General features: G+C 46.0%; 1 protein-coding gene across 1 annotated transcript in view; it reads right to left on the bottom strand.

The window, feature by feature from the left end:
* Positions 1-1,466: 1,466 nt before the first annotated feature.
* LMX1B (LIM homeobox transcription factor 1 beta) overlaps positions 1,467-11,594 on the bottom strand; it is a 128,404-nt gene continuing 118,276 nt past the window's right edge. Inside the window, exons 5-8 of the mRNA XM_037879877.2 lie at positions 11,199-11,276; positions 10,672-10,738; positions 9,143-9,304; positions 1,467-7,443 (exon numbers count right to left, since the gene is read on the bottom strand). Of these exons, the coding sequence (XP_037735805.1) occupies positions 7,286-7,443; positions 9,143-9,304; positions 10,672-10,738; positions 11,199-11,276 (465 nt within the window). The 3' untranslated portion in view covers positions 1,467-7,285. The remainder of the gene's footprint in view (positions 7,444-9,142; positions 9,305-10,671; positions 10,739-11,198; positions 11,277-11,594) is intronic.

Below are 11,594 nucleotides of genomic sequence, written 5' to 3'. Positions count from 1 at the left end.
TTTTCAATTTGGGGGCTTTCAAGTTCTTTCTATAAAAACCTAAAATTTGTGTGGAAAGCATTTAATTGAAAATGAAATTTTCCATCAAAAATAGTTTCTGTAGAAAAATGTTGATGGCTCCTATTAATGTGGGCTAAATCTGCTTCCACTGCCCCAGTCGATGGTGGAGCACATGCGCACTGCCAAGCCTGTCCCTCCAGCAGAGTTCATATGGGGAGGGGGAGAATTGGGTGCCCCACCCCATCTCTGTGATAGCTGTATCTCCGGCTGAGGCCTCTGGAGATCCCGGCTTGTCGGGCTTCCAGCTGAACCCAAATAGGCGGCTGCTAGGCAGGCTCCCATTCTCAGATCACATCCAACTGCTCTTAGGATTGGAAAGCCAGAAGCAGGGGACTACCCTGTGGGCTGCTGGCGGGTTTGGTACCTGTGAGCGAGACACCGTGTGTGTGTGTGTCTGCTTCACTTGCATCGCCAGCACCAGCCATCGTCCCCATTTCCCAGCCTTGAGCAAAAGTAGGTTTCTCCAGGAAACCCCTGCTCAGAGCTGCAAGGCTCCCGTGTGGCACCTGGCCAGGCTGTCTCTCCCTGGATTCCATGGGTTAGTTCTGTCGGGCCCATGTGTGCGCGGTGCCCCCCCAGGGTGCATGCTGCACTTCTGCCTGGGAGAGCTCAGGCTCGAAAGCTGTGGCTGCCTAGATCTGAGCACCCCCGTCCTGTGAAGAGGCTGGATTTACGTGACTGGGGGAGTCAAGAGGGCTCCTCGCTGTGTTGCTACCAGGACAATAAGATAGACCTTTTCCTTCTCGCTTTAGGATGCGGAGTGCATCCCTCTTCACCAGCCAGCGGGGCTTCCACCTTCCCCTCTCTCCCATGCGTTCATCAGAAAAACCAACGACTTCTGAGTGACGACCCAGTGCTTGGGGCGTAGACACCAGAAGTGACAGCTGGATCCCACCGTGGCCCAGGATGGTTTGTGTTAAAAGGCCCCATCGTTGCAGTGGACAGCATGCCACGGGTATTAGTTGGCTCAGTCTGGTTACCTAATGGATGCAGCCACACCACGCCCTCCCTATCCCAGGGCAGTCCCATCAGAGAGCCTGAGAAACAGGAGCCATGGAGCGACATTCCCCTCCTGCCCTGACAGGTGGGCTCTGCAAATGCTGGTGGAGGGCAGCAGGAGGGAAGCTTGCATTAGCGTTGTCTGTGCTGTATCTGCGCCAAGGATCAATGGAGAATGTGGCCACGCAGGCTGCGCCTCACACTCCCCAGTGCTACGTGGACTCGCCGTACAAGTCAAGGACTACACCCAGGGTGGCGAATTCCCTGCAAATTCCCAGGTGAGCACACAGTGCCCCTGTCCACCACACACACTGCACATACACACACACACAGAGTGCATGCTGCACACACATTGACTGCAACGAAAGAGACAAAAACTGCACACTGAGGAGACGGCTGGTTTGTTTACAGGTTGCTTTTATTTACAAATATACTGAAATGTAATCTCTCTCTCTCTCTCTCTTTCATGGGCAGAAACGCAATGGATGAGAATCTCACATACTTTAGCTGCCAGGTGACAATGGCAGGAAAAAAATGCAGTGAAATGAAATTTAAAAAACACTAATAAATAATTTAACAATGACAAGTAATTAAATAAAAAAAAATCCAACCTACACACATTATGGTGGCGTGTTACCAACACAGAGAGCAAGGGGCAGGGAGCTACTGTGAAAGGCAGGTGGTTAAGTATGAGGGAGCATATTCATATTTTGTACAAGTTAAACAAATTGTAACAGACAGCTACAAAATACTACATTTTGGTAACATAAATACAGAATATATAAATATACAAGTAATACAGCCGTACACAGCTAAAAAAGGGTGTCCACTTAAAAACAGAGTTCCCACTGCAAAATAGCTGGAAGTCCCTTCACAGTCACTGCTAAACAAAACAACATTGTGCAGACCCAAGAGCAGCCATGCTGTACCATTAGGAAGGCCTGCAGTAGAATCAGCAAATCAATCTATGATTCTGTGCTTATACTTAGAAGTTACCAAGTTATTCAGTAAGGCCCTAATTCAGCAAGGGAGTTAAGCATGAAGTCATCCCCCTGCATTCAGCAAAGCACTCACACGTGCTTGAGTCCTGTTGAAGCCAACAGGATTTAAGAACTTTCTTACAGATAAGCCCGTACTGAAGTACCTTACTGAATGGTGGGCTAAGCACTTAACTTGCTCTGAATTCAAGTTGCTGTGGATGTGTTAGTCGGGCAATCTGTGCCACCCAGCGGCACTGTGCTAGGAGAGGAGGGCACACTAAAGTGGGACTTAGACACACAATGACAGCTGCTCATTAACACTTCCCAAATACTTCAGGCTCTAGAGATGTAAAGCACATGGGAACTTCGTAGCCTTGTGTACCTGGAACTGGCTCCAAGGACTGTGGCTGTGATGCGATCTCTAATGTGTCCTCTCTTCCCTTTTGCTCTTGTGACCAACCCTTGCGGTTGGAGGAAGCTTCTCTTTCTCCTTGGTCCTGTAGTGGAGTCTTATTGAGTTAGTATGACATCACCATGGAACTTCTGGTGATGTCACAAATTGAATGGCCCATCTGGCGGGCAGGAGCAGAGACACCGTGATGCTCTGGGCGGAATGAGGGGTGTGGCTGGAAATATCGTTGATCATTGGAAAAGGTGGAGAGGAATCCTGCACCCAGTAGGGAAAGGGACGTGGAATTACATCAACCACTCTGCAAGGCATTGCCAGGCTGAAGGTGCCTCCCTAACCAGTGACTGGGCTGCAGAGTGGACACATTGCCAGGCTCATGAGAGGGGTTCTTTGAGCAGGCTCGTACCTATCGGTCAGCAGCAACACTCACACTGCACATTGAGCAGAGTGAAACACATTCAGTGGCCACTGAGAGCATGCTTCAGCTCACTCCTTGTGCATGGTTAGCACCAAGTGGGCTGTAGAACGCAGACACATTTGGTGACAAAGCATCTGAAGAAGAAAAAAGACCAAGATTCGTGGGACATGTTTCAGCTTAGAGATGGAAACCAAAAATTATTTTACTGACAGCAACATAATTATCTCCTACTTGTTGGACATGAAACACATTTAACACCATAAAGCCAATTATTTGGAAGTATGTCCCTCTCCTCAGCATCATACTGAGACCGTGGTTACTGTAGCCCTGAGATGAGCTGCACGTTGTGGGGGAATTCTTCCATTGGCAGTGACGCTATGAAATGGAAACGCGCTAGTTACTAGGTTAAAAGCATATGCTGGTCCGTGAGTACAGGGACTAAATACTGCATCAATCAGTTACCGCATTTGGCGGCAGGAAACTATTGCAGTATGCTAGCATCACTTTTGGGCACAGAATTGATCATTTGCACAATACAGACTTCTGAGGAAGCTATCATTTAGCATGTTCACATTATGATAACCTTTCGTTAAATATTATTGAGTGAACACAAACCTAATCAATCTTCTTTTAGTTAATTGCATCTTGTCACTGCTTTAGCCTAATGTGTATTCCTTCTTTAGCCAAAACAGCATGATTGAAATGCTATGAAGAGTTCACTTGATGTATTTATACTAGAGCGAGGTTAATTTGCTAGAGAGAATTATCACTGTAAGGTAGACGTAATAAACTGCTGTCATGACCTCTACCCTTCAAACTCCCATATGTACAATCACTATTTGTGGTTGCCGTGAAAGTGCCAGATGCTAAGAGTTTTGGGCAAGAATTTATCAATGTGACTCAGGGTAAGATATTACTGCTGTATGGCCCATTGCACATTTTACTTTCACCTGATCAGTGACATTTCCCTTGACAATACAAGAGTAAACCAGAAATCAAAAAGGTCAGAGGTTGCTTTATAATATTTTACTGCAGGTCCTGGGTTAAAACCACAATGATCACGCTCCTGTGGGATAATTCATACTACAAATTTATTTTGCTTTAATGAACTTTGGCCTTTGCCAGATATCACTGGCCTGCTCGAAGTGACTGGCCATACTTTCAAAAGTGCACCCCCGGCTTGATTGGCTTCAATGCACCCCGGCACTGGAAATATAGTTAGCCATGTTGGCCAAGAGATTGCATGTATAATGCACTTGGCACCAACTAGAGCATAATATGGGGGAACAAACGGCTAAGCATTGCCATACAACACGCCAAAGGCTCAGCCGAGAGTATATTTATACCTACATTGCAATATATGCCAAGGTGATAAAGTGCCATCCAAAGAGCAGCAGAAGGGTTATCGATACTTGAGCTCCAAAGTAGGCTTGCTGATTCCTTTATTGGAAGTGGATTTTTTCAACATCCAGCCGCGAACCAGAGGTAGACATGGAGCAGGGGAATCTCCAGACTGTGGGGCACAGTACAGTGCTCAGACCAGTCTCAACGTTAATTAATTATGGCCTTTGATTCTGCACTGATAAGAAGAGGAGGTCTGACTGGTGGGATCCTGGGACAGTGTATAGATGCCATAAACATCAGAGGTTGGAGCTTGTGAAGACACTCCGGCTCTGAGAAAAGTGATATTTGCTGGGAGTTGGATTAATCCTGTGAGGCGGGTAGTTACAAATGTTTCCAATGTACCACATGAGAAATGCTTCAAATTCTGGCCCCCTACAGCAATGTAAATGTCCAGGTCACCTGAGTTCTTTACAGATACCAGCTGTTGTGAGCAGGGGTGTTTTTTGGTACAGCACAAGGGGAAAAATCGGTGGTGCCTGGGTGAGAAAAAAGGTAGTAAAGCCTTTTTCTCCCAACTGGCAGCAGATATCCAAGGGGCTCACAAGCCCCTGCTTCAACTGGTGAAGTCGCTTCCCTCTGCAGAAGATAAAACTGCCTCTACAGAATGCATGCAATTGTGATGGACCCCTGACTGCTGGCAGGCTGCAATCTGGGCTACTTCCTGTTCGAGGTAGGAGAGCTACACGCAGTAGCAAGGGGATGGCTTGAGCTTTGTTAGCCCAGAACAGCGGGGGCTGGCGGGGAATAGACAGAATAAAGCAACACTGGGTGTGTGTTTGTGAGAGAGGGCCCTTCCTTCCGCCTGTCTTGGGACACTGTGCTGTGGGCAGCAGAGGGGAGGGGAGACCTCCAGACGTGCCATCTCGCCTGCATGAGTCGTATACTTCCTTTCCCAATGGAGCCTCTCCTCACCTCACCAAGGTGCAAATTCAAGTGTTTCTCCTAGCGATGGAAGCTGGGTTTTAAGAAAGGTGTAAAATGGGTTCTGAGCTCCGCCCGTGCTTGTTTGGAATGAATAGCTTTGTTTGCTTTGCCACCCCTGGATGGGATGTGGCTCTGGTTGTCCCCTGTTTAGTAAAGTGGGGAGAGTTAATAATTACTTGGGATGTAAGAAGTGCTCTCTTGCCCTCTTTTGTTTTAAATCTGTGTTCCAGATGAGTTATACTATTTGCCATAGAGCAACACAGGTCCTTTTTTGGCTGACTCAGCTCTTTCTTGCCCTGCTTGGTATTCACCCCTTTGGAAGCAAGAAGTAGCCCTTTCTGGTTCAGAAAAGGGTGCTTAACTTTTCATGGGCAGACTCCCATGACAGCTGGGACCTATCCTGAGCAGGCAGTGCTACTATCCCAGGAAACTGGAACATACGTACGCTGCCACGAACGTAACGAGGCTGTTGAGTCTGTTACGTTCTTGGCTGCCTGTGGCCCATCGAACTGGCATGGAGGGCCCCGCTGAGTGCTGAAGAGTTTGCAACTGCAGCCCCTGAGCCTGCACCATGAGTCACACGCCAGGAGTTCAATTACCTTGGTTTTCGTGGGATGGCCAGCATTTTTACCACATTTGTTTAAGAGTGGGCCTGACTTACCTAACCTTTCCCTCCTCACCCCGTCTTTACTCGTTTTTGAACACACCGTATCATTACTTCTCTTACCTTGTCAAACTGTTCCTCACTAAGGCCTCTCCATTACGAGACATGGCCATACTTGTCTGCCTCTCCACCCGGTAATTATTGTCTGCAGCAACATTTATAACTACAATATTATTATTTATCGTGTTTTATGCCCTACAAAAATCTATAATGGCTGCTCAAACCTCGGCAAGGGCTGTTGAGACAGTCCTCTTTATCTCTGCATAAGGAGCCCGGTTCTCCTCCCATGTGGCAACAGAGGCACATCAGTGTGAAACTTCCATAAGTGAGATCAGACTCAGACTCGTGACAGAGCCTCGTGTTCTCTGTGTTCTCGCTCACTTGGTGAACATTTCAGGACACTTCTCAGGGTCTGGGCTAGGATTTTAGATCCTGCACTTTCCTTGACAAGGGAAGAAAATTAATGAAAGGAGGTCTTAATTATTCCAGATGGACAATGGAGTGTAGCACATTTATGTCTCATACAAAACCTAAATAAACAGAACAGAATGAACAACACATGGTTGCCAATCACAGTCTAGGCTTGAAAGGTGGCACTGAATTACTTACAAATAAAAGTAAATGTTTTATTCTCACACATTAAAAATTAAATAAAGCTCTGTGTAATGTAAGCACCTTTTGTTTTAATTATTCAAGATTAATACTAATCTAAATGCATCTGTCCCTAACATGCAGCTTCTCTCCAGGGTCCTTTTCCAATTATGAAATCACTGGCTTCTCCACAAGGCTTATTGTTAACCAGTTTTTCTAAGTATCATACAGTATAAGGGCTATAAACTAAGGAGCAGATTGAGGGTAATGTAGAAAAAGTGTAGAAAGGAAACAAATGTTGAACGTCACATTTACATTAACTTCTCACAGTTCAAATGGCAATTTATCCACAACATAGTATGAGTCATGCAGTAAGAAAGGGGAGGAGTCTCCAGTTTCTTTGATTTATTCGTCATATGGTCGACTGATGTCAGTCTCAGTGGCTTTAAAAAAAAAAGTTTAAATATCCAAATGAAAGGAAGAAAGAAAGGAGGAAAAAGGTCTCGCTTTTCACACAGTCACCTCCTTTACAGTGCGGAGCTCAAACCAAACCAAGGGCTGCTGGAGAGCTGGGTGTTCCGTTCTTCCCATGCTTTCCTCTCGGCCTGGTCCAATCCGGATAATTGAGGATGTGGGTGTGTGTGACTGGGGGAGGTGAGGGTTGGTGGGTTGATTTATTTATTTAATATATGGTCCTCCTAAAAATGCTCTTGGCAGTCCAGAGGTGGCAGGAGTCACTGTGAAGGAAGAGCTGGGCAACATATGGCTGTAGAGTCTGCTCTGCAAAAAGTCACTTGCTAAAGATACGCCAGCTATTTGTTTTTTTTTTATTATTTTCATGAGGCGAAATATGAGCTCTGCATAGAGTACAGCCTGTCAATGGGGTTTCCTACTCTAGCCTGCATGGAGTTAACTTCTGAGGAGGCAAGGAAACAGTCGCTCAAGCTAGTCAAAGAGGTATCACTGTCGATATCATGAAAAATTGAGTCGTTTCCTGCAAACAAAATGTAGAAATTAAGCTCGATTCTGTGCAGGGAGAGAAATACAGATTCAGGATTCTCAGGCACCATGAGGCACACTGTCTGTTCCAAGTGAACGCAAAAGCTAATACAGTTTGTTTTCCTTTCCTAAGCTAATATAAAATAACTCTTCTGCAAGGCTCTGCTCTTTAAACAGGGACTGGAGATCAAATTCTAGGTGTTTCAATGGCTTTGATACTGCGTAGAAGGAGGAAATCTGACAGTGCTTCATTTACGCTGCTGTCTCCAGCACATAAAAAACCCTTCTCTAATTGACATGAGCAGACAACCAACAGAGAGCAGGGAGGATCACACACTCCGCACGAGCTGGGACCTTGCATTCCACAACAGAAACTTTGGGTAGCCAATTAATGCAGGATTAGGCCCCAATTCTGACAATGGGAAATGGCTCTTCGGGAAAAAGTGTTCCTCACCCAGACACAATGTAGTAAAAGTCGTATCTGCAAATGCAATGGAGTTCTGTTTTGGAACAGAGACAATACTGCCTTTTATCTCCTTTTGTGGCTGAAATGTCAACTGACCACCTGGGAGAGCACCAGAAAGTACTCTAGCGGCACTCAATTGAAATGGTTGCACTGTATTACTTTGTGTTTGATTTGAGGCACAGACCATATCTCTAGTGGAGATTCATTGAGCGAGCCGGGCAAAATGTTAGCCACCAAACCTGACCCCTCCAAAGTTCCTTTGGGGTTCAAGTTTCTTTATGAAATACACTTGAAATTCAGACTCTATTTCATTTACCAAACTTCCCAGTGTGCTTGCACCTCTCTGCAACAAACACTGTTAACAGCACACAGCACAGTCTGCTTTCCTCCTGCTGCATGCACGTCATTCCAATGAGTGTTACTGAGAGGCGTGTATCCACCTCAACACCAACGTGCCCCATACTTCATAAAAGTTAAAGTGATGTAACTGAGCCATGATGCGCTACAAGATCACTCATCACAGTTTGAAAAATCCTCTTAAATCATATTTAAATGCAAGACTGTAATAGTCCTGTAACAGCCATGAGGCTTTTTACATTTGTGTAGCATGTAAAAGGTGCCGTTTGGTTACACCTGGCCATGTGATGTGGTGAGTGGGAAATGGGTAGAAGCCGGTCACTGTGTTCGGTCAGAGAGTATTATATCAGTCCTGGAGGGAAGAGTCTGTCCTGGCCTATCTCGCAGCAACACAAGAGCTGCTCTTTAGCAATTCAGAGCATACAATTTGAGGGAGTTTATGGAGATGGTAATTTTTGCATTTGAGGACCACAAGATTAATTCCCTCTGTTGGAGCATGCTGCAAAATGCCTGCTTTCCTCTGAGCTTTGGGGGAAAGGGAAGGACTGTGAGGGTGGGCGGAGGGGCGTGCTGGTGCTGTTTGGTCACTCTTGGCTGACTCTGTTGGGGGTGGAGGGAAGAGGTAATGTTGCTGGATTTGTAATTGCTAAGAGCGATATTTTGAAGTATTTGTTAAGGGTGCCTAGAGCCTGGAACAGGTCTTCTCCTACCTATTTTTGTGCATATAAATAAATTAAAAAAACGATGCTGGTTCAATATATGCTCTAGCTCAAATCGCAGAAAAAACAAATCACTAGGCTGAACCTTTGGAGTCTGAACTGCCGTACAGATAACTGCTGCTCCCGGGGTGGTGCTGCGTGGAGAGCCTTACCATAGGGGTTCATGTGGTCTCCTGGCATTTGTGGAGGGGTAAGACCTTGCTGGAATGGGTCCGTGCCATAACTGCTTTGATCCATTGCTACAATCTGCTGCTGTGGTGGTGCAAGTGGCGTGTACGATGTCATCATCCCTTCCATTCGGTTGGACATTACTTCTGCAAAACAAACAGCAGAATCCATTCGCAGCCTAGCCCTAAAGCAGCACACATGGGGTTTATACCCTGCTTACTGCCCACTTTGTGCTACACTGGAACACGAGGCCAGAAGTGAGATGGAATTACTAAAACTTCTACTATAGTGAAAACACTCTTAGGACCAACCAGCCCCGGGCTCCCCGTGGGGTCAGTGCATGATGGTATTAATGCTGAGGAGTCCAGGGCAGTGTAGTAAGTGATCACCATTTGCTAGAACCCATGTGTCCTCCAGAGATCTGTGGTTTTGTCACACTGTCCAGCTCTCCAGGTCCTTCTACTGCAGCATCGCTCTTCCTGGGAAAAATCAGCAGCTCTATCCCATTTTGTGGGAGAGAACCAAATTGCCCTGACCCATTTCAGTTAGATTTCAAAGGAACTACCGGAAAGCCCAGAGCACCCAGTGAGATGGCCAAGCCGTTCTGTTTGTGCCTAGAGTTCAGAAACCAACAGCGCTTAGAAATATCTGCTCACTGGGGGGTGAATGTGAGAGACCAGGACACTGTTTCACAAAGGCAGAGTTAGGCATTCAGCAGATCGGTGCTCCCCAACTACCATTTACTCAGCTGCAACTCAGCCAGCAGGAAATCCCAGTGTTAAGTCCTGTGAGTCAGTTAGAGCCAGATTTCCAAAACAGCTCCACTGTAATTTAGGCAGCAAAATCAGTGGCCAGGTTTCCCACCCAGCTCCTTGGAAAATCTGGTCTTGGTTGTGGATGCAGATCAAGTGAAAACTTGGACCCTTAATGACAGAGGTCTGGTGCAATCAGAAAGGCATCTTTTTTCATCTCTTGCTAAGAGATTCCTAGCTCCTGAAACAGGAGGGCAGAATGAATGGTGCAAATGTCTCCCTCGAATCAGAGGTGCCTCCCAAACCCTTGGCCCTGACTCTGACTAGGAAGTCTAATCATTCTACATCAGCCTCATCAATCTTCCATCACTTGTTGCGTCTTCTTTCCAATTAGACTGTACGCATTTTGGGGCAGGAAAGTGCCTTAGGTTGGATATTAGGAAAAGCTTTTTCACAAGGAGGATGGTGAAGCACTGGAATGCGTTACCTAGGGAGGTGGTGGAATCTCCTTTCTTAGAAGTTTTTAAGGTCAGGCTTGACAAAGCCCTGGCTGGGATGATTTGATTGGGGATCGGTCCTGCTTTGAGCAGGGGGTTGGACTAGATGACTTCCTGAGGTCCCTTCCAACCCTGATATTCTATGATTCTCTGATGTCATCTGTATGGACATACACATGGTTGTATGTACCCTCCCACACACGCTACGATAAACCCACAAAGCCCCTTCCCTTCTCCTTGCTTCCATCACAAACATGGCTTTACCTTGCCCTAGTCGCTGAGAGTTTTGCTGCTCCTGCTGCTGCTGATGCCTCCGTGCTAGTTTCTTCATCTGAATAAAATAGGAAACGCAGGATAATCTCATGGATTTGAATGGAAAGAGCTGGTTTAGTTACAAAACTCTGTGCAAATGTCAAACCTATCAATACAGAGTGCGTATACTCCTGTACACCCTACCAGGAGATCAACTGTCATTCCTGAGCATATAAATTTGGGTTTGCAGTTCCATATTTGCACATACAAACTAGTCCTTATCTAGCATTGCTTGGACCATTCTACTCTAGCTGCGGATGTCTGGAAAGGGGCCTTCCTACATGATCGCAGTCTGTGCAGCCCATGCAGAAATATGCACTTGTGAGGAGCCCACACGTCACAAGACGGTTTTATAAACCGTTATCTCGGTGACACAGACTCTCAGCAAAAGGGAAGAGCTGTGCACGGCTGCCATTGCTGCTGGGCATTCTGTACATGTGCTTCAGGCTCTACTTTTGAGATGTGGACAAACACCTTACCTTTGCTCTTTGGTTCTGAAACCAGACCTGGACAACTCGCACACTGAGTCCTGTTTCAGCTGCTAGTGTTTCTCTGACCTACAGGCAGAAATGTTTAAAGAAGAATTAACTTACACCTAAGTAGGTGGGTCAGGAGAGAGAACATGTCATTATTTTTTTTTAACCTATGAAACGCTGATTTGTAAATTTGGCTAAGAATAAAATTTTGATATTTTGGCCAATAAAAACTATTTGTCACCGTGAACAAAGGCAAATGGCAACCCCGAGACACATCACACTTATCCCAAGTGACTCATTTTCTATAGATGCAGGTAAATGTCACTTTTTCACAGTGAAGACATACTTCAGACAGCAAAAAAATGGAGCGGAAACAGCAGAGTATGTTGCCTTTCACAA

The sequence above is a fragment of the Chelonia mydas genome, chromosome 16 (assembly GCF_015237465.2).
Source record: "Chelonia mydas isolate rCheMyd1 chromosome 16, rCheMyd1.pri.v2, whole genome shotgun sequence".
NCBI classification, from domain to species: Eukaryota; Metazoa; Chordata; order Testudines; family Cheloniidae; genus Chelonia; species Chelonia mydas.
This window is presented reverse-complemented; position numbering and strand designations above follow the sequence as displayed.